Source organism: Carassius gibelio, chromosome B20 (genome assembly GCF_023724105.1).
Source record: "Carassius gibelio isolate Cgi1373 ecotype wild population from Czech Republic chromosome B20, carGib1.2-hapl.c, whole genome shotgun sequence".
Lineage (NCBI taxonomy): Eukaryota > Metazoa > Chordata > Actinopteri > Cypriniformes > Cyprinidae > Carassius > Carassius gibelio.
In genome coordinates, this window is record NC_068415.1 from 15,714,447 (window position 1) to 15,737,734 (window position 23,288).

Genomic DNA, 23,288 nt, shown 5'->3' on the forward strand with positions numbered 1-23,288 from the left:
TTTAGCACTGACTAATTACACTAATTTTGCAAATTGTAAACTCAATGCAGATTACTAATGTCCCTTCAGTAATGCCCAAAATAACTTGGATTAATGGGGTCATGAACTGAGAAATCAAAATTCCCTTGATCTTTTGACATATAGGAGGTCATTGAGCTATAATAATATCCTATAAGTTTCAGAAATCTTCAATTGAAAATTTTATCATTAATATAAAAACAGCTTATTAAAGTCTGCCAAAACGACAGCTTGTGGAATGTACCACTCTGTGATGTCATAGTGTGGATAAGCACCGCCTCCGCAGATGATGATCAACGCCTGCTTCAACACCACTGCCTGCTGAGCCCCGCCCTCCTATTCGCAAATGTGCTAGGTAAATGACAAAAGGCAAACGCAGGTCTACGGAGAAACCAAATGATAAAGATGGCTCTGAAGAAAACAGTGTGTTGTGCAGTGTGAAGTTATGAAAAAACAGCCTTTGCAATGCCATCCCTTCTGATCCCAGTGTTAGGAAAGAGTGGATGAACTTGATTTTTAATGAAGATCCATTTCATAACAGTAGGAACTTGGTCCTGTTTACTTCATTTTACACCAGATTTGTTTACAAACAATGCTCAATTCAACAAGATTTTTGGAAAGATCGAAACTGAAATACTGTACATATTTTTCTAAATGTTTTCTTTACGTGATCACTATTGCTGTGTCTGTTATTAGAGATCGTTTGATATGTGCATGTATTGATTTATTGCAGTGGCCGTTTACTTCGGAGTCTACAATCCACCACACCTACTTAAACAGAACGTTATTGGGTGGGAGGGGGGATGGGGGGTCAAAAACAATAGCCTATTAATTGTAAATTATGTAAAAATCTTGATAACATTTTAAGTGTACCTTAGAGAACAGAACAAAACAAGCAGTTAATGACGTTAGCAATGCTTTGATAGAGCCACAGTGCTTACACATTTCTACTAAAACCCTACGAGGCTCAATATTTTCAAAATTCATAGTAAGAAAAGCTTCTTGAGCACGAAATCAGCATATTAAATTTTTTTTTCTAAAGGATCACGTGACACTGAAGACTGAAGGAATGACAGCTGGAAATTCAGCTTTGCCAGGAATAAATGGCATTTTAAAATAGAAAACAGTTATTTTAAACTATAATAATATTTCACAATGTTAATGCGAGTTTTTACTGAATAAATGTGACTATAAGAGTCTGTGAGTTTAAGAATTTTATTAAATGATTAACAATGCCAGAAAGATGGAGAGAAAATGTTAATTTTGGCTGCTTCTTCCAAGTTTATATTTAGTTTCCAAGTACATATTTATAAAGCAGACTGGTTGGTGCTGGGGTCTAGTGGTCGTGTAAATGCCCATATGAACAAGGTGTCATTTCCTCAACATCTTCTCCACAACATTTCCTCTTCCCTCTCATTTCTAATTTGGAAATTTGGAAAACAATTACACTGTTTAACACAATCAAACAGAAGTAGGTCATCCTCTCTTTGCATTCCTTCATGTCCTTGCCCAGCCCATGAACGCAGCAGGTGCAGCGTGAGGTCCACAGGTGGTGCAGTTTATGATGCTGCAGTCTGCAGGTGCGTCTGACCGTGTGCATTTTAGAGGAGGATCCCCGACTCCATGTGGTATCTTAGCTAATCAGAGATTGCTGTGGCACAGGTCACAACAAACAGCACCAGGCAGATGTTGCAGGCTCACACACGGACACACACACACACACACGCATGCAGACAGACAGACAGGTGTGTGACTCAAGCAGGTGTGAGGCGGCAGAGGTTTACGGCAGCCTCATCAATGAAGACTGATAAGAGCATAATGCAGCACTGTTTCTTCTTCTGTTACACAAGAGATCAGGGCACATTTAACCCCTGAATACTTTATCTGAGGTTCTTTATTCTGGGGGTATAGGGCTGGTAATGATGGAGAAGAAGGTTAAATATTAAATAGGGAGAGAAAAATAGTTGAGATAACAATGATTGTCAGCCACGACAAAGTGCATTTTACCAGATATTTATACATTCCAATCACACACACACTTTCTTATATACTGTTAAAATAATTGGAGTGAGTACTATTATATTACTATTAAGTCTCTTATGCTCTTTGCTCACCAAATGTATTTTATTCCTCTTATGACAAAGCAGCATTTTTAGTAGGCATTACTTAAGTATTTAGTGTTACATGATCCTTTAAAAATCATTCGGATATGATGATTTGCTGCTCAAGTAACACTTTTTATATTATCTTTAATAAGATTTTGTTTTCAGGAATGTTTGATGAACTGTAAATTCAAAAGAACAGTATTTTTTTTAAATATATTTTTTTTTATATATAAATGTATTTACTGTCACTTTCTGCATGATCAGTATTAATGCATCCTTGCAGAACCAAAAAAAAAAAAAACTGATAGTAACAGCTGTAGTATACAGTATAAATAAGCAAATATTCTCTTCTTAATATATGTAAATTATAAATATAAAGTCCTGAAGGGGTTCATTTTGAGATGACGATGGGGACACTACAAAAATATCTAATTGCAGAAAGCTGTGATTGACCAATCAGAATCAAGAATTTCAGAGAGACATCTAATAAGGAAAACAAATAAGCCTGTAAAAACCTCATGACTTGTTTCATTAACAGTGTATCACTGATGAGACTGCTTGTGTTATTATTAACTACTTTCACACTTGAAAGCTGCTAAATTTCCAGAACAACGTTCCCACATTCATTATTAGCAAAAGCAGCAGCTTTCAGGGATCTATACTTACTGACATCACCAAAATACATTAAATCTGACACCATTTGCAAGAAATAACTTGCTGAAATTGAATTTGATCACATTTCTTAATACAATGCCGCTAGCTAGCTACTAACATGCTAAAAGATTTTGACTGCATCATATGGGGCGATATCTTTATGTGTGAACTATGCTTATGAACTTACCATAACATATAAGAAATGTGACTTCTTTAAGGGTTCTCACCTGTATGATGTGATCTTTCTCAGCTTGGTGACTGATACATCATAGCCACACTCTTCTAGCACTTCCTGCCTGGCAATCTCTTCCAGAGAGAGGTTGGGTTTGTCCACCAATCCTGCGCACAGCTCGTATGTCACGCCAGCCGAAGCGGGAGGTTGGTGGCTCGACGTCCCTTCACTTGTCTCTCCTGCTTTATCATCTTCCGGGACTTTAGGTTCTGCTGGTGCAGCCTCCGCTGACTCTTCCTCTGCAGGTTGCAGGGGTTTCGGTTTGCTGCGCTCCCATTCGGTCATGTATACAGCTGTGGAGAAAGAAGACGTGTCACTCATCGTTCAAGAACGCGTCTAAATACAAAGAGAGAATGGGAAACACTTTGATTGATGAGGTCTCAAACATAATCTTTTAGATCATGTAGGCACAAGTATGTGTTTGAGAAGAAGTTGCAGAGGGGTCAATAAGGCTGCCCAAGACAAAGGGAAAAAAATAAGTTTTTAAAAAAAAGTATAAATAAATCTTTCATAAGGGTTGTCAAATCCATTAATTGCATCTGAAATAAAAGCTTACATAACGAAAGGGTACTGTATGTGTATATATTTAAGAAATGTGTAATATATTCACATATAAATTTGAACATATATATGCACACACATACAAGTAAATATTTATTAAATGTATACATATATGTGTGTGTAGCTACATACATACAAACATACACTGTACATACTTGTTATGTAAACACAAACTTTTATTTTGAATGCAATTAATCAAATTAACAGCCCAACTTTTTAATACATATTTACTATGTACATATAATGTAACCATTACCAACATAATAACAATTCCCTTTATCTTAAATACTCAAGTACACTGAATAATTATTTATTCAAAATAGGTTTTAAATATATTTTAAAACCATTTATATAAATGTTTAAATAATTGTAAAATATCATGAATGTATGTCTATATATATATGTGTGTGTGTGTGATTTTTTACATTTATAAGCATAATGTTTTTGAAGATAAATAGATGTTTAAACAGATATATTTGGGGGAAAAGATCTTATACTTAGACTTACCGACCTTGTAATAACAGCAATGGATTGCACAATAGGTCTATAATTGTAATATGTCAACAGTACATCATTTTTATAATGATTTAGTTATTTTAGTACTAAATGCAAATCAGAAATCCTTGGCAACTTTCTGTAATAAAGGATTTGGATCTGTTATTTTATTTCAGTTAATGAATTTATTTTTACGGTTTTAGCTTTAGTTGACAATAATAACCCTGAGCTGAACTCATGGTTCACCACACATACAGTAGGTCTGAGCCTACAACCCTACAGATATCTATACCCAGATCTTTAGTACTACGCCCTTCAGACGAATGTGCTGTACATTTGGGACTGACTGAGAGCTCACTTAGAGAAAAGCCATCCTTGAGAAGACTTGTTCTTATGTTTCCCTGCACAAGGCCTGCCTTTTCATTTAAAGCATTGTTTGAAGACTACAGGAAAAAAAAAAAGCTGTAGAAAGACGTCTCTCTTTCAATGCAAGGCTTTCCTTCCATTCTGAGAAGCAGGGCGCCGTCCCTGGCGAGCATGTATAGAACAATAGTGTAACAGTGTAGCGCGGGGCCAAAGCTTCACAGAGAGCACTGAGAAATGCTCTGTTTGCACGACGACCATCGACATGAAAAATGTTCCATTATGAGACTCTTATTGTTTTAGAGGCTTTCTACACTGCATTAGGTCAATATATGCCTTTGTGGTTTTCTCTACGTGTAATATAAACACTGAACGTTTCATTTAGAAGTGACTAAAGATGGTACCAGTTCACTAGACCAAATGAAAAAGCCTAAAAAGTCTTAGAAAGTGCAACACATTTGAGAGAAATTACCTGAATGGATGTGGCAAGGTCCTAAACTGTGTTTTACCAGAAAAATGTCTATCATCCATGTTATTGTCAACCAAACATTTCAACATAGCAACACTAATAGCAGTTATAAAACGGCACCTGATATCTGTTGCGTATCAGATGTTTTTAAAAATCTGCAGCAGAACAAAAGATATTTTATCATCTCTTTCAAATCGAGATAACAGAGGGATCTGGGTGTTGTACGTCACTTTGTAACAAGATACATTGTAAATGAAGTATGTGTGAGAAAGTTTGGATGCAAGTCATTGTAAAATCCATGTCAAGCTGTTGTTCTGCTGTGAAATCATACTACAAAAAAGTTAGAATAACCCATAAAAAGAAGATTTTAGGGAAGCACAACTCTGAAAGATACGAAGCAAACAGGAAGCATTAGTTTGCAAATTTCACAATTGAATTGAAAAAATGGATATTAAAAAGCTAAATCAATTTCTGAATTAAACAGATTAAAAATTTAAGAATGTAGAATGGCATTACCAATGCTCGATTTGTTTCTAATTAGAAAGATAGGGAGTGGAATTTCTAATTAAAACTCATTAAGTAAATGGGAGTCATAACCCTGATATCTATAGTAATTGAAAAACCTTACAGCCTTAAAAGAAAGACTCATTTTAGATTACAACTAAAAAAAGTGTGGAAAAACATCAGGAATGAACAAAGACTGCAGGGCATTACCTGGGCGGAACTGCTTGACCAGGATGAAACAGTGTGAGGTGGTGTTGAAAATCAGCACAGAGACACTGGAAAGAGGGAAAAGCAACGCATTTAGAAGTTGAGTTGGCATTTAGAGAAGAGGTTCCAGTTTGATCAGTACTCAACAATGGATATCTTTGCTTCTTGTTAATGCATCCAGTCCTGCCAGAGCATCAACACAACTGATCCAACAACTCATCTAGACTTAGTGATAAAGAGAGAAAGTGAACATGAGCATGTGTGTGAGAGAGAGGCACATGGAAACCCTTGCTCAATCAAGCCCCAACAAATCACCCAGGATTAACACCTTGGATGTGGTCTTGGCTTTTCACTTTATCTTGGTTTGAGACTGAACATAATGCCCTAAGAAGAAGAGAATAAATCCCTGTGTCTTAAGGATCCCTGTATAATAGGATTTACCCACTGATGCATACTGGGATAGCCAGGCCTCTGTGGACTGAAAGCAAGCTAATAGTTCAGCATGGCATGAGGTCAGAGGACAGAGCGTTTCTGTACGGCACTTTCACACTCATACAAGCAACATCTTCCCTACTCTTCAACCAGGACACATCTGACATAACATCTGTCGCCATTTATGAGACTTATTAAAATTGACAAATCATTGAAAATATGCATCAAAAGTCAAATTTAAATTTAAAGTCAATTGTCTTTATTAATTAAACTTTAAGGGACATATCTTAATAGTACAAGGCCTTAAAGTAATATTTCAGTGAAAAATGAACATTTACTATAAATTTGCTCACCCTCGGGCCATCCAAGATGAAGTTGAGTTTGTTTCTACATTGTAACAGTTTTGGAGAAATTCAGCAATACATCACTTGCTCACCAATAGATCCTTTGCAGTGAATGGGTGCCAATAATTGCAAAAAGCTAAGTGTGTTTATATGTAATAAATCAAACATTAAGGCGTTCATCTTTAAACCATCGCTTCAGACCCCGTAATCCACTGTATAATAACATTTCCTTCACTTGTATATGGTGCTTAATTTATTCATATTTCTCTCCAATGTTCCTCTGGAGAAAGCAATATTATGGATATAGGACTCATACTTTAGCTTGAAACAACAATTTAAAGTTAAATTTAAAAGTTCTGAGTCATGTGGATTGCTTGTGGATTACTGTGATATTTTTATCAGTCGTTTGGGAGGATCCATTGGTGAGCAAGTGATGTAATGCTACATTTCTCCAAATCTGTATCTTTTTGGGGGAGATGTAGTCCTTTAAGGTGTGGACACAATGACACATTAAATTTCTGAAAAATACTCCATTTAGCAATGTATTTATTGCAGCTTGCAAATAAGTCACTTTCAAAACAAGCAACTTCCTATCGGTCAACATGGCTAATGCGTGGGCAATTTGAACTGGCTGCGAAATCCTTTTTGGCAAATCTTTCGGCTTTACATGAAATTCCCAATTGTCTGACAGCGCTCTATTGAAATGACTGGATTTTGCCTGCAAAATTTGGCACAAGGCGGTAAATGTGACCACACCTTTCGAGTGCAAGATTTTCAGATTGTCACAGGCCTCAGATCATATGCTATAATACGTTGTATTAGTGTGATTGTTTCAGTGGCAATGGAAAGAGACGGCTCTTTGAGTGGGGAAAGCGGATATGTCTGTAGAGGCAGGAAGCCCTGCCCTGCCTTTCCCATGGTGAATGGGTGCCAGAGATTACCACACAGCCTGCATGTAAACCAACACACACTCCTGAATCTTACCCACAATTTGTATTCACACACAAGCATTTGTTTTCTCCTGTAATATTCTTTTTTTTTTTTATGTGGCTACAGATAGAAATAAGTCTTAGCAATAGGACGCACAATAAGGTACATCAGTAGCATTTTGGTTTAACTTATCAATTATGGATATTTAGTCCATGCTCATTTTCCATATTTTACTTAGATCAACTTAAAGTTAATCTTTAAAAACACTAATATCTCAGTGATGCACCAAAACTTCAGCAATTAAATATTCAAACGAAGCTGCAAAAAATTACAAATAAATTAATGTATTTATTTATTTCCGGTTTCAGTCAAAATAGTTTTGGAGGACCACAATCATTGACCAAAAAATGTCAGAGCTCCTTCAATGATGAAAGTGCTTCTGAACTGATATGACTCAGAGCATGCACAAACATTTGGTAGGAAGCGCTATCATCTGGAGACACAATGATCTGATGCTTTGACGCCTGATTAAGAGCGGTCCTGTAAATTTTAAGGCACAAATCCAATTTCTATCAGTTAAGATCCTCCCGTGGATCTAGAGGACTGTCCCGAATAAAGAGTGCAGTCTAGATCAACCTTTGAAAACAGTGCAGCTGACAGGTCAGTGCCCCAGCGAGCCAAGGCATGTCTGAATGGTGTGCTCCTCGCCGCTTCACCTCTCCACCCTGGAAATACTGTCGAAGTCACGCAGGATGTGTCACACACCGTTAAGCATGCTGTCCATTAGGGGTGTTTGGCTCTTGCTGCAGAATGCAATGCAACCGGAGCAGCGGGAAAAAAAGCAAAGGACTGGTGCTGGTGATCATAAGAATCAACGCATCACAACACTGATGCACATCATATCATACTCTCATCAACACTCTTCAAAGCCCTCACAAAAGACAATGGCATCCAACTCGTCACCTCCCAAACATCAGCAGAGCTCTCATTAGAATGTAGCAGTGGCACTAATGACCTGAACAGATGCTGCTTTTAATGGCTTTACCTTTCAACTGCAGATCACCTCATTCATCAAGCCACCAAACATTGCAACAAAACAATGATTAGGTCAAATGGTGACATCAAATAAGAGCACGTGCATACACAAAGTTTGAGGTTGGTTTTAATAAATATGTTAATGCTCACCAAAGCTACTTTATTTGATCAAAATACAGTAATTGTTCAGAAATAATTATAATACAATGATTTGGTGCTCCAAAACATTTCTGAATTTTGAAAACAGTTCTACTGCTTGTGAAATCTTTTGTAAAAAAAAAAAAAAAAAAAAAGTTTTTTTGTCACATTTGATCAATTTAATGTGCCTTTGCTGAACAAAAGCATTTATTTCTTCAAAAATTCTTATTGACCTCAACCCTTTGAATGGTAGTGTTCATCAAAATAAAACCACAAACTCCCATCTTCAAATAAAGTGTTGAACCTTCAATGGATTTACAACTAAACCTCCATGGTTTTAGTGGTGAGGACCTTGGTTTTAGTGACTCCATCTCAACTCAGTCTTGTCCATGCACCTTGTCCTGAACTGGTTTGATACTGAGGTTTGATATTGTGACTATCTTTTCATTTGAGTTTTTCTTTTTCCCCGTTGTTGCTTGAATTGTGCTGGTGGTCCAAAATCAATTTTCTCACTTTGGATTTAATGAGGAAGGAAAAAGACTTGTCATGTTGTGAATGGCTAGAAAGTGGAGTTTCAAGCCCACAGAAATCACGTTTTGGTTCGCAGACCATTTTCTCACAGACATGGTCCAGACGCTCCTCATCGAAGAACAAAGGCCTTCTTAAGAAACCTAATTTAGGAATGTGCTGTAACTCTTTTTATATTATTGGCCAGAGACTTTGTAGTCGCTTTGTTCTCCTTGCTGAAAATGATTGAATCTCCATACATCTCCATGAGAAAATAAAAGTGTCTTGCAGTATTGACACATGGTCCACTGAGGTATTCAATCCTCGCTGATAGCTTTAATGAACCCTGTATGAAAGGTCACCCGTGATCTCGAGGCAGCAGTTGACAACTGGAGAGGTACAAAGAGGCTGCTCTTAGGTGTGTAATGACCCAAAAACCACTTTGGGTCGGTGGGAAGGGGTTGTGTGGGAAACAGAGCTGAAGTTTAACTGCTTCTGCCTCTCTCTTGGACACTTCAAACTTAGTCAGGGATCAGCGAGTGCATTGAGGACAGGTGGAGGGTTGCAAATGCCTACCTGAACCTACTAAAACAGAACTGTGTATCAAAGTGAGAAAAAAGGGACAGATTATTGTGACAAAGCTCAATGGAGACATGATCGTGTAAAAGACAACTGAAGAGAGATCAAGATGTGCACACAAAGACTTGTGGGGCAGGGGAGACCTTATAGTTGCACTGTGGTGAGACATTCCAGCACCAAAAGCCTCTGATCTTTTCCAGGTTTAAAGTCGTCTTTAAGTATTATGTGAAAACATGCAGCTTAAAGGTATAGTTCACCCCAAAATTAAAATTCTGTCATTAATTACTCACCCTCATGTCATTCCAAACCCGTAAGATTTTCATTTATCTTCGGAACACAAGTTAAGATACACGCATACTTTGTTTACATTCAGATCAAAGCATGCGCATACATCGTGATACTCTCCAAAATACCACCAGGGTGACGCGACAAACGAGGAGACAAATTATTGAATAAAGTCGTTATTTTTGTTTCCTATGTGCACAAAAAAAGTATTCTTGCACCTTCGAAAAACCACTGATTTCACATGGACTATTTTAATCTTGTCCTTACTGGTTTCACGGTAAGTCAAATCTTAATTTCTCACTACAGCAAAATGTTCCAATTACTGTTAAAAATTATAGGGATTTTAACAGTAAAAGACTGTAAAAATGCTTTGGTTAGCAAGCTTCCATACTTTAAACGGTTAAATAACTGTCATTATATTTATTTTAATTTTACTGTAAAATAATTTTTTTTTTAATTGAAAAGAACAAATCATTGTATAATTTGCAGCAAGAAACCGTAAATTGACATTCCCAGAATTCCCTGCATAACACTTCATATTTGATGTTTTTTCATTGAAATAAGTGTTTCTTCTTAGTTTTGTCAGTTGTGTACATTAGGGTTTTATCTTAGATGTCATGTGTGTTACCATGATGGTGTTTAGTGTCTGTGTGACACTGTACACCTTCCATCTATTATATATATATATATACATCAGTATTTGATTTCTCAGCTTGAGGAAAAGCGGTTTGTGATGAGCTTTGATTCACCATGTGACTTCCTCATGACCACCAGTTTTAGGTGGTTATCAGTGTATTCAAATAATACAAAACAGATTAGTACTTCGATAGGTTGGTATATTAACATTATACTTGTTTTTCTTTGTGTGTGTGTGTGTATAAATAAATAAAATACCTTGCTGTGTGTACTGCATTAGCTAACAGAGACTTGTCATTTGCACTTACATACTGTTGCTCTTTGGATAGTTTTGATTGATTCTATTGTTCTCATTTGTAAGTCAATTTGGATAAAAGCATCTGCTAAATGACAAAATTTAAGTTAAGTCTGTAAAACCTATAATGTTGATATCATTTTTTTCTGTAAAGTTCTGGCAACCAAAGCTGCCTGTATTTTACTAGTTTTTTGCTTACAGTGTACACTCCAGAAAAATAAATAAACAAATAAATAAAATGAATAAAAACAGTAAGACACATCCTCACCTATCATGGGTTTGCATACAGTCCCAGGACTTCTTTGTTCCATTCTGTGAAAAAAAGCACATTTAAAATATCATATAATTTCTTAAATAACACAGTTCAGGTAAAGATGTAAAACAAACAAACAACTGAGACAGTCAGTCTAAATATTTAAAACTGTAAAAAGCCTTAATCATTGCATTGATGATGTCCTACATTTAAAAAATAATAATAATAACCAAACTATTGTAAACTTTTAGAAATCACATTGAAAGATGACCTGTAAAGAAATCTTAGTTCCATTGGAAAAGTGGTTAATGTAAAAGATTTTTGAAGGTTACATATAAAACATTAAATATAAACACAGATCTTTCATTAATGTAAAGTTTAAATCAAAGGGATAAAAAGATGTTCAATAATAATAATAATAATAATAATATTGTTGCCGTTTATTTTGTTTATTGTTGCCAAAAAAAAAAAACATGCTGGATTGCTATAACAATGAGCGTGTTCACATTAACGTTCTCATGGATATAGGAAAGATACCAAAGTTAAAGAGTTTTTATTTAAACTATGAAAATAAAACTTTCGCATTTAAGTTTGATAAGTAGGTTTGTGTATTTGAGTCCTCAAAACACCCCAGCAATATTGGGAAAGGGTGTGCAGCTCTTAAAATGTTAGTATTAACAGCCTAGGCTTATGTTTTGTGTACAATACATGTACAGTACTAAGTGTCTCTCACCCTTTTATATAAACCTCTAGCACGCTTGATCACCACAGTGCCTGAGGACAGGGATTCTGTGAGACATGAATCTCACAAGAACAGACATGTTTCTGAAAAAGGTTGTTGGTGTTGCCTAAGATGATGGGGGATCGGCCTAGTGCATGTGCGTTTGTACTCTGTTTGAAGAGGCATTACCTCCTGTTCAATCTACATACTTGTAAATCATTGCCATTTCTTTATACTTTATACTTGCCGTTGGGGCTGGGCAATTTTGTATATTTTATAGATTAATTAGAATTTATTGTTTTGCCACGATTTGTTTTTTTTAGAAATCGAGGAATCACGATTTTAAATAGAAATATTTCCAGTAACACTTTAGAATAAGGTTCCAATAGTTAATGTTAGTTAAGGTATTAATTAACATGAACAAACAATGAATAATACATTTATTACTGTATTTATTCATCTTCGTTAATGTTAGTTAATGAAAATACAGTTATTCATTGTTAGTTCATGGTAATTCACAGTGCATTAACTAATGTTAACAAGCATGACTTTTGATTTAAATAATGCATTAGTAAATGTTGAAATTAACATGAACTAAGACTTATAAATGCTGTAGAAGGATTGTTCTTGCTTAGTTCATGTTAGCAAAAGTAGTTAACTAACATTAATTAATGGAACCTTATTCTAAAGTGTTAACATATTTCCAAATGATAGAATAAAACAATCTGACAATATGCCAGTGATAACAGTAAAGAGAAAAGAATGATCCAAGCGCATGTCAACGCACGTGATTAACTCCTCACGTGTGACATGCTCTCTGAAGGACCATAAATTTAGTGCTAGGCAGAATTTACACAGCGTTTTTGTGTTGACAAAGATACAACGCGGCAGTGGAATAGGTAAAACATGCAAGATGGGATGGGAGTGAACTTCTTTTAACTTGAGCCCAGTGTTTTAAGAATGGCATTAGAAAAGCAGCGCGATCTAATAAAAAACGTGTAAAGAACTACAACTGTATGTCTGATATTTTATGTTTGCATCATGGTGACAGGCTGAAAGATGCTGTTGTTTTAAAAGAACCTGTATAGTAAAACGTCTACTGGTGTTATACTTTCAGTCATTTTGAATTTGAATTACCTTGACTTTTGAGATTTTCTCAAATAACTTTCCTCATATTATTTCTGAACACATTTGTGTAAGTATAGTTTTGCATCTTTTCTGCAAATATATTTATCACTAATTACTAATGGCACTTTTCCACTGCATGGTGCGGCATGGTACAGCTTGGTACGGTAACATTTTGGGAGGGGGGGGGGGGGTTTCCACTGGGTACAGTACCTGGTACTTTTTTTTTTAAGTACCACTGTAGTTGAGGTTCCAAGTGATCCGTACCGTTACCAAAACGAGACGTGTAAACTCTGCTGATCATGGATTGGCCAGAGAGAATCCTCACTACCTGGTCACAGAACTTGTGACACAAATAGGGATGCACTGGTTGACTGGCCATAAATCAAAACCGGCCGTTTTTTGGTCTTTTTTTGGCCGATTTTTCCAGAAGTGCGCCTGTGTGCACATACTACATTGTAATCGTTCACTATGTAATTTGTGTAGAAGTATTTTGAAATCTGTGCGCAGGACACGGGCAGCCGATCAGCACTGGAAGTGCAATAGATTCATGTCTGAGGCACAGATAGCAGGAAGCGATCAGCCCGTGATGTACTTGCGCACAAATAAGAGTCCCTTTCCTGCTCACTAAATTGAGTGTACTGTACCTGTCTGTGCCCTGTGAAGGGATGTTCAGCTCAACTTCTCACGTGTTGGATGAGAAACGAAACGGACTAAACTGTGACAAAACTGAAATGTGTTTTTTTTTTTTTTTTTGTGTAAATTAGAACTTTCATACACGTTTGAAAAGCCAGAAGTAAACGTCAGTTCTATTAGGATGATTATTTTTATAATTTGACTTAATTTGATTTAAAAATCACCTGCTGTAGCACACTGAAAAAAAAAGTGTTTCATTCATCCAATTAAAACATTTTAGGGTAATGATTCACATCTATATTTTTTACTTGAGACAATAAGTAAATTATTTTTCATTGGCTCAAGTAAAAAAATATAGATGCGAATCATTACCCTTTTTTTTTTTTACTGGATGAATGAACTCTTTGTATCTTTGTTTTATTCGCACCAACATTATTTGATTTTAACATTTTGGAATAATGTATTTATATAGCATACTTTTATTTAGTCTCAATGGTAAACAGTTATTACCTTTAATTACACTTACAGTTAATCTTTTTATTTAAGGCCAGTTCTATGTAGATTCAACCCAAATCAAAAACAAAAGCTGAATGCTGATGTCTGTACCATCTATATTTGTACTGAATGTAGGCTACTTACTGTGCAGTTACTGCTGTTAATTTCAGATGGTTACAGCTATTGTTTTCAATAGCCAAAAGCCAGTTTGGCTTATTAAATACCAAATCTTTTTATCTTCCAAAAAGTGGCCGCTTCATTTTCGTTTTTCAGGAAGTAGAGGTGGCGCAACTATAATGACGTGATTAATCCTGCCCACTCTAAAGCAAAACTATACTGCAGTGGAAACGCGAGCCGAGCCATGGCGTAGTGAGCTGTGCTGAGCCGGAGTCATACCACGCAGTGAAAAACCTCCTTAATTGAGCTGTGCATCAAAGGTGATGCGCCCTGTAAGAAGCGTGGCATCAACAGAAGTGTGTTCTCAGCAGATCCTTTATCATATTTTCGCAAACAGAACAATTCAAATGAAATTAAGACTATGCTTAACTCTGAGACTTTGCAGCCGATATTTGTCTCAACACATACTAGATCATGTGTCATATCTGTGAACAAGTAGCCTACAGCCTTTATAACAAGAAAGTTTTGAAATTAGTAATTTTCTTTTCATGGGTGCTCTTCATGGTTACACCCACATTAACTATTCACTCACCATAAAAGAAAGAATTAGCACATCACTCCCAACTCTGAAAAAATGAATAAGCAGCAGGATTGTTATAACTTTCATCAGCTAAAGGATCATGAGACAACTTTCACATTTTGAAGTGAATCTAATAAAAATCTAATAAAAATGTTGAAGATATTATATTAAATAATTTTAGTCATAATATTTTATTATAGTTTACTCACTTTCATGCAGAATGTGGTCTAGCGAAACCCTCAAATTGATGGTCACTTTATGCAGATTTGACAGTTTTTTTTTATATGCATATGTAAGATGGTTGGTGTATAAGCAAAAACCAGAAATAATCAAAACGCTCCATATCACCTCTCATTGAACAGACACTGTGCTATTTAAAAAATGCAGCACCTTTTTCCAGTTGAACAGCTTAAGCGTGACCTACATAATCATGGTTGCAGGTCTGATCTGTTAATAAGAAGCAAGCTCCATTAATGGAAACACTCATCGGTTACCTGAGGCAGCAGTGTAAAACGAGAGTGTGGAAAGTGAACCTGCATACCAAGCATGGTCAGTGGATCCGACTGGGTCATGTTTGCTTTGGGCAATGCCGCTTTTCGTGCTAATGACCTGTATCTTTTGGCTCCAAAACGTGGCTGTTTTGGAGGGAAGACTGAAGGAGCGGAACAAACTTCAGTCTTGTTGCTCTGTATGGTGTCAGATCTGCTCCATTAATCCAAGAACAGCTAGTTAAATGCCTGAAAGGGTCTTTGTAATCTTCATACTCAATAATCTGCTGCTTTGCAACATGAAAGTAATGCATCCTAAAAAATGGCATCCTTTTGACAAAAAAAATTTCCAATCATTGGTGATTGTTTAAAATTCAGTAATTCAGATTTGCTATAATGAATCATTTAGACTAGGACTAGGGTTTCCTCTATTAAATGTGAGTACTCTATTATTAAAAATCCTCGACAGCATTTTGCCCCTGTCGATTAACTGGCAAAATAGTGTAAGTGTAAGTGGTGCAGTTCATGGACGAGTATCCATGAAAATAATTATTTAACCATTTTACACATAAAGGCTGTAATTCAATTAAGTAAATACAAGCTTCCGGTTTAATATGCCATCTATTTATATGTGTGTAGGTTACATACATCGATTTCGTTCACAATAAATGCACAAACAGCTTTGTAGATAGTAGTGATGGGAAGTTCGATTCTTTTCCGCGAACCGGTTCTTTCGGACGGTTCGATTCAATAAACCGGTTGAAAAAACCGGTTCATCGGTTCTTTCACGCTCAACGTAATGACGTCATTGGCGATGACGTAATGGCGTCACGTCTATCAAACATTCAAATATATAAAGTCAGTAATCATAACTTTAGTCAGTTAAAACCTCATAATCATGAAAAGTTTACATTTGAGTTTTGCAACAACACCTAAATACAGTAACAGCAATAATGTGCATATGAGGATTTAAGTCTTCAAGATATAAAGTAAATAACATCAGCGCAGAAACCATGATCCACTTACTAAACATAATCCATTGCGATGTATTTGTTATTAAATGAACTTACGTTTCACCAGATTGCCCTTCATCCAAGCCCTCGAAATACCCGCGCTCATAACATTACTAGTACAGAATCAGAATCAATCACCAAAAGAATCCCTTCGGTTCAGACATGCTGTGAGTCAGTTGGCTTCACGCTGAATCACGCATGCGCAGTATCATCAGTTCATCGGTTCTCAATTCGGACGCGTCCGACAGAAACGATTCTCGGTTGAATGTACTGATGATCCGAAAACCGATGCAACTGGTTCTTGACTCGAGAACGAGAATCGCTCTAACCGGCACGTGCTGCAGTTCAGTGTCATCAGCTGCTCTACTCGTGTTCATGTTCTGTTTACTACAAACTCTATTTGTGAATGTCATCATTAACTATAAATACAGTACAGATATCTCATAAATCATCCCTTATTCCTATTAAACATAAGAGTCTTTAGAGTCTTAATTATTGTCCAACTTCCCTGAAAACCCATTTGGCCTATACATTATATACAATATACAGATTGGAAACATTAATCTAAAAAAAAAATAATAAAAAAAATCAAAATAAAATATAGTTATTTTATCACACTTTCCGATGTTTAACAAAATACTTACAAAATTACACGCATGCGCAATATCATCAGTTCATCGGTTCTCAATTCGGACGCGTCCGACAGAAACGATTCTCGGTTGAGTGTACTGGTGATCCGAAAACCGAAGCAACCGGTTCTTGACTCGAGAACGAGAATCAGCTCATCGGTTCTCAAATCGGACGCGTCCGACAGAAACGATTCTCGGTTGAGTGTACTGGTGATCCGAAAACCGAAGCAACCGGTTCTTGACTCGAGAACGAGAACTGCTCCAGCAGTGGGCGTGTTTGTTCATTATCTGGCTCGGCTCGGTGTTCATCTTCAGTTCGGTCTTCACAGCATTTCATTCAGTGTACTGTTTGAGTAAATGGATTACCCCGGGATATTGGTTTATTCTGACTCAGAGGGAGTGTCAGTCACGTTAAAAAAGTTAACAGTTTAAGTAATTTGTGGATTTATGCTTATTAGAGACGTGAACCGTTTCAAACGATTCAGTTCGATTTGGTGAACTGGTTCAACCGGTTCACTAAGAAGAACCGGTTAAATTGAACGATTCGTTCACGAATCGGCCATCACTAGTAGATAGTGTAAAAAGAAAACTTGTCAGGCCATTGGCACCCTCTGCAGACATTCGATATAATACACAATGTATATAAATTAAAGGGGTCATATGATTGTGATTAAAATTTTTCATTTCTCTTTAGAGTGTTACATGCTCTTGGTGCATAAAGAGGATCTATAAATTTGCAAAGACTAAAGTCTCAAATCCAAAGCCACGCCTACATAAAATGGCTCATTCAAACAGGACCCCACATGTCTATGTCACTATGTGGGAAGATTTGCATAACCCCACTGATGATTCAAAGTCAAGTTTTGAGCAGTGTAGAGTAGAGCTTGTTTGCTGTTTCTCCAATCACAAATGCAGACATTTTTTTATGTTTACACAGCGCCATATGCAATGCAACACGTAAAAAGTAGGGCTGGGACTTTAACGCGTTAATTGAGATTAATTACACAAAAAACAACGCGTTAACTAAGATTAACTAATTACAGAAAAAAAATTCCCGCATTTTTAATAACTTATTTTTGCACCGCGGAACATTTCTCACTGGATGAGTTTCGGACCGATTATACTGAAGCACCAACTAGCGTTCGCATATCACTGCAGCACATCAAGCCTCAAGTATCACCTCAACGCAAACAACATAGCAGCTAGCGTGGACTTTACACTATGTTGAACTATGTATTATTTTGTTGGTGCAACAGTTTATGTTGAACTCTTTATTGTTTTGGCCAAGGTTATTGAGAGTTGGACTTAGTATGTTATGGCCTCTGAAGCAACAGAGAGATGTTTTCTAATAGTCAGTGTTTCCAATGTTCTGAATGTAATTGACAGTATTGTGTTTTACTTTTAAAAAAAACACAGAAGGTTCCAGGACCTATAAGCTTCCTGAATTTCTGAAATGTACTATTTCTAAATTGTTTCTAAATATGCTATTGCTACACTTCATGGCAAAAATTGCACTGGTCTGCTAGACTTGGTTGAACAAAAATAAACAATATTTTGTTGCTTAAGCTTATGTATTCAGTCATTATTCAATGGTATACTATAAATAAAAAAATACTTCTCACTGTTCTCAGGTCAAATATTTATCTGCGATTTAAATGCGATTTATTTCAATTAATTAATTACAAAGCCTCTAATTAATTAGATAAATTTTTTTAATCGAGTCCCGGCCCTAGTAAAAAGACAGTATAAGTTGTTATAATCAGTAATTATGTCCTTGTCATGCTGGGAGACGCCATCACAGTATAGTAAAGGGCTTAAGATTTCTGTCACATGCATGAGGCATTCAGCCAATCACAAGCACTGGATAGCAGGCTAATCAGCATATACTTCGCTTTTTTAAGAAAGATGAGCTTTGTTAAAATAGACATGTTTCAGAATGTCACTGCATAGAGGAGCAACAATAATGTACAATATTTGGAAAATAATGTGATTTTTGAACCTTAAACCACATAGACACATATGTCTATTTGGCACCAAATACACCAAAATGCACCAAATACACCAAATTATTTTTTTTTTAGCAACGTCACATGATCCCTTTAAGATTAGGCCTAAATTGTTTTATTATATTATGTGTTTTAACGGTTTTGTTCAATAATATCATATGATTACTTCCTTTTTTTGAACCAATTATTATTGCTCCAATGCTATTGTGTATTTTAAGTAATTTCAGAGTCTATTGTTTGCTTAGGTCTATTTTTTTTACTACTAAAAATTATCCGAGTAGTGTTGTCAAAAGCAGGGCTTGACATTAACACTCGTCCGGGACAAATGGATTTTGTGAAGGGGCAAGGGAAAGAGATTGTTACTTGCCTGACCAGAAAAGTAACTATATTAAAACATCAAAAACAAACAACAAGTGCAGCACTGAAACTTTGATGAGAACAATTCTGATTTTATTACTAACAGTGTAAACAGTAACTGATCATGGATAATGTATTGACAGTATCAATCTTGCATAAGTTGAGGCTCGTGCATCTTGTCTGACTCATGGAAAATAAAAACGAATAGGCCCACCAGCACACACAAAGAAACAAACATGAACAAACATACTGCGGTAGAAAAAAAAAAGATCATATTCACAAGACCAAGCACTAGCATGATTGCAAACGTGACTCTGATTTTATACAACAATGATGTCACAGAGGCAAATTTTACATGCACCCAAATAATGTTTGTAATCGGATTGACAGCTCAATCGGAACGAAAAACGTTCATATAAACACCTTAATCGAGCCGACAGAGCTCGATCCGAATTAAATTTCAATCTCATTTAAGGGGGTGGTTTATTCCTCTTCTAATACGATTGAGCGTGCATGTAAACACTTGATCGGATTGAACCAAGAAACTAGGGACGCAGAAATAAGTGAGAAAAAGGGCTGTCAAAATCACTCTGGACCCCTCACATCCAGCACACTCCCTCTTTGAACTGTTGCCATCTGGTCGACGCTACAGAGCACGGAGCACTAGAACGACCAGACACAGGACCAGTTTCTTCCCTCAGGCAATCTATCTTATGAACAGCTGATAATAACTGCGAACACACTACACTTTATATTTATATACACATACACTTATTTATCTAACACACATACTTAGTATACACTTAAATTTTGCACATAATATACATGTACATACATAACTGCATTTTGTAATATACCTGCCTACAATTGTCAATTTGTATATTGTCATTCACTATCTACTTATTTGTATTTTTTATTCTTTTATTATGTGTTTTATGTTCTGTCGCTGTCATTCTGTTGTACTGCGGAGCTTCTGTCACGAAAACAAATTCATTGTATGTGTAATCTAATTCTGATTCTGATTCTGATTCTGATAACATAATGACGTATGACGCACGGAACAAGCGGCTCTTCCTTTTGAATAAAGTTTTGTATAAATGCGTGTCCTATCATTATAAAACTCTCCTTTCACTCGGCAACTGTAAAGTGAACAGGACAACCTTGCTTTGGAGACTCATCCAGAGGCAATCCGTTTTGGGCGAGGGGAGGGGCTTTTTTTGTGTGATAATATATGTATATTTATCCATAAGGTGTAAATATTAAAACAAATAAAGAAACCGTGTAGGAGAGTGTGCAAACAGTGAGAAACTCTATAAAAATCTATTACGATTTGTAGCTTGTGACATATAAACCCGCACATCAACACGATCACTTTATTTAACTTTATTTTTGTATTTCGTGTTCCTGTAGCTCAATTGGTAGAGCATTGTGTTATCAAGCAAGGTGGGGGTTCGATTCCCTGGGAACACATGATAGGTAAAAATTCATAGCCTGAATTCACTGTAAGTCGCTTTGGATAAAAGCGTCTGCTAAATGCATACATTTGAATTATTATTATTTTTTTATTTAACGTTCATGTAAACACTACAATCAGATTCATCAATCATAATGAATTCAATCCGATTGAACCAAAAAGTGTGCATGTAAACGTAGCGAATGAATAAATGATTCAGTGAGCCATTCATTAAGACAGTAACTTGCTTCATTTATTGAATGAATTAGCCATTGGAACGAATTGGTTAAATCAGTGACTCACTCATTAAGACAGTGACTTTCCACCATCTACTGGTGGTTTAGTTTCATATTTAAAAGTAGGCCTATCATTCCATTTTTCCAACATTGTGTATTTATATGTAAAAAAAAAAAAAAAAAAGAAAGTGAAACATTTATTCTTATAACCATTATGTGTTTGAGGCTGGACTTTTAGTTTGATAGCGCTGAGAACGGCAGCACCTGTGCACACAGTGCTCACTTTCTTCCTCTTGTTTACTGTCGATGTTAACAGATCCGTCTAATAGGGATAGAAGTCTTTCTAATAATGCAATAGAACGGTTAAACAAAGGAATTAATGTATACAGAAAGTATCATGAATGCTTATATATTATTACTAATAGAAAGGCAAACATGATAATACTTTCTCGTTTGCCGTCAGCATTAAGCAAATACACATTTATATAATTTAAAAATATCTTTGAATTAGTAATGAACTTTTACATTTCACAAACTTTAAAAACTTAGTCAAATCCAGCTTTGAGATCTTGTGCAAGAAGTGTGCATTTTTATCCAGCATGAATTGAATGCTTTTAACTCGTGATTTCAATTTATGCTGTGCTTTATACATTTGCCCACTATCATATTCATGTAATTGTCACTGTGTGCTTTATGTAAAATGAGTGTTACCCTTGCTTTATCTGAAATATATAATTCCCAATGCACACAAACTTCCCAGAATACTGAATACCCGGTTGGTTACAGTGTTTACTTCCTTTTTAATTATTATTTTATTAAATATTTATTTGTGAAACATTCTGTCATCTAAAGTATAAGTATTTTTATTTTACACATTTATTTTTTAATCCATTGTCAAATGATTTCAAATTTCTTACATAATAATATAATGTAAGAAAATAATAATAATAATAATAATAATAATAATAATACAATTTCTGCTTTTTATCTCCAAAAAAAACCTCCTAAACAAAAACAATAAGTTTTGCTAAATGTTGAAAAAGAAAAAATTGTGTAGGTGCTAAATTCTTCAATATTTTCCACAGGGTCAGGCAAGTGGGGATAAAAAGTGCCTTTTCATGGCAAGTGTATACTTGAGTACATACTTGTGGAGGCGAAAGTGGGTATGTAAATGAGTGGAGGGGAATGTAACCTGCAGAGTTTTAGACCGTCAAAGAAAGTCTTTACGCTACCATTATCTGAGCATTTCTTTGGTTCATAAGGGGTGATGCCAACTACAGTATCTGAAGCAGAGATAACCCGCAGTTTACTGAGAAGCTTGAACATTTACATTCCACGATTGTAAACCCTTAGTCTTTGTCTGAACACCAGTAGTAAACCAACCATCACAAGCAACTTGAAAGAGCACAGAGAGGGAGAGGCTAAGCAAGTTCATGCACCTCAAAGACAAGCCCAAAAACGAAAGAACTTCAAACTGCGCATTAGCTCTTACAGGGTACAAAAAAACAAAAAAACACAAGAGCGAAGAGTAAGGGCTTTAAGAATGAGGGTACAACAGATTAGAGTTAATGTTTGTTGCTCAACAGAAAGGTGATGCACATTCACATACCACAGACACCAGGTCTATTGTCTATAATCACTGCCATGACATCCTGAAGTAGAAAAAAAAGGGGGATTCCAGCCTCTTTGTAATACTAGTCCTGCCATAGAGAATGCTAAGTATTTGAGATAAATGTGTAAAAAAAAAATAGTAAAAAAAACAAAAACAAAAAAAAAAATCAAACAGAAAAATCTCGGATAAGCCTGTTGGGCCAGCCAACGGTCAACTGTAAACGTGACTAATCACATGGAGCCAGAATCCCGAATCATCGTGAACAGTTTAATGAGGGCTGGGGCTGTTTCTAATAGAAGCCATTTTAACAGTAATGAGTGGCTACTGATTTCACAAACTGAATAAAAACATGAATAAAAAGAGTCGTAATAAGAAGGCCTCAATGAAAAAAGAAATCTGACTGATTTATAAAATTTAGTAATCTCAGTACAGTTTCTAAATTCATGCCACCACACTGTAGAAGTGCTCCTAAAAATGGCCTTGATTTCAAAGTAGAGCATCAAATGCTCACAATCTCATCTGCAGATAAACCCTGCAGTTGAATAAACAGCATGTAAACACCACAAGCCTTTACAAACTATGTGATATAAACAACAGATTGAGGCAGGTACACAGATGCCAGCCGTATGTTGAGAAGACGCATTTACGGTCAACATCCAGGCAACTGGGAGCAATATGCCATTAGAATGGAAAAAGAAAAATATTTTGCAATAAAATACTTTTTAAGAATAATTTAATTTATCACTGTAAGTTGGTTCTTGATGTTGCTTAATGAAAT

The 23,288-nt window shown here is 35.9% G+C and overlaps 1 protein-coding gene across 1 annotated transcript in view; it reads right to left on the reverse strand.

Annotated features, from left to right (window-relative positions):
- The window catches only part of LOC127984574 (uridine diphosphate glucose pyrophosphatase NUDT14), a 45,818-nt gene that overhangs the window by 3,848 nt on the left and 18,682 nt on the right, over positions 1-23,288 (reverse strand). Inside the window, exons 2-4 of the mRNA XM_052587278.1 lie at positions 11,058-11,101; positions 5,612-5,676; positions 3,005-3,302 (exon numbers count right to left, since the gene is read on the reverse strand). Of these exons, the coding sequence (XP_052443238.1) occupies positions 3,005-3,302; positions 5,612-5,676; positions 11,058-11,101 (407 nt within the window). The remainder of the gene's footprint in view (positions 1-3,004; positions 3,303-5,611; positions 5,677-11,057; positions 11,102-23,288) is intronic.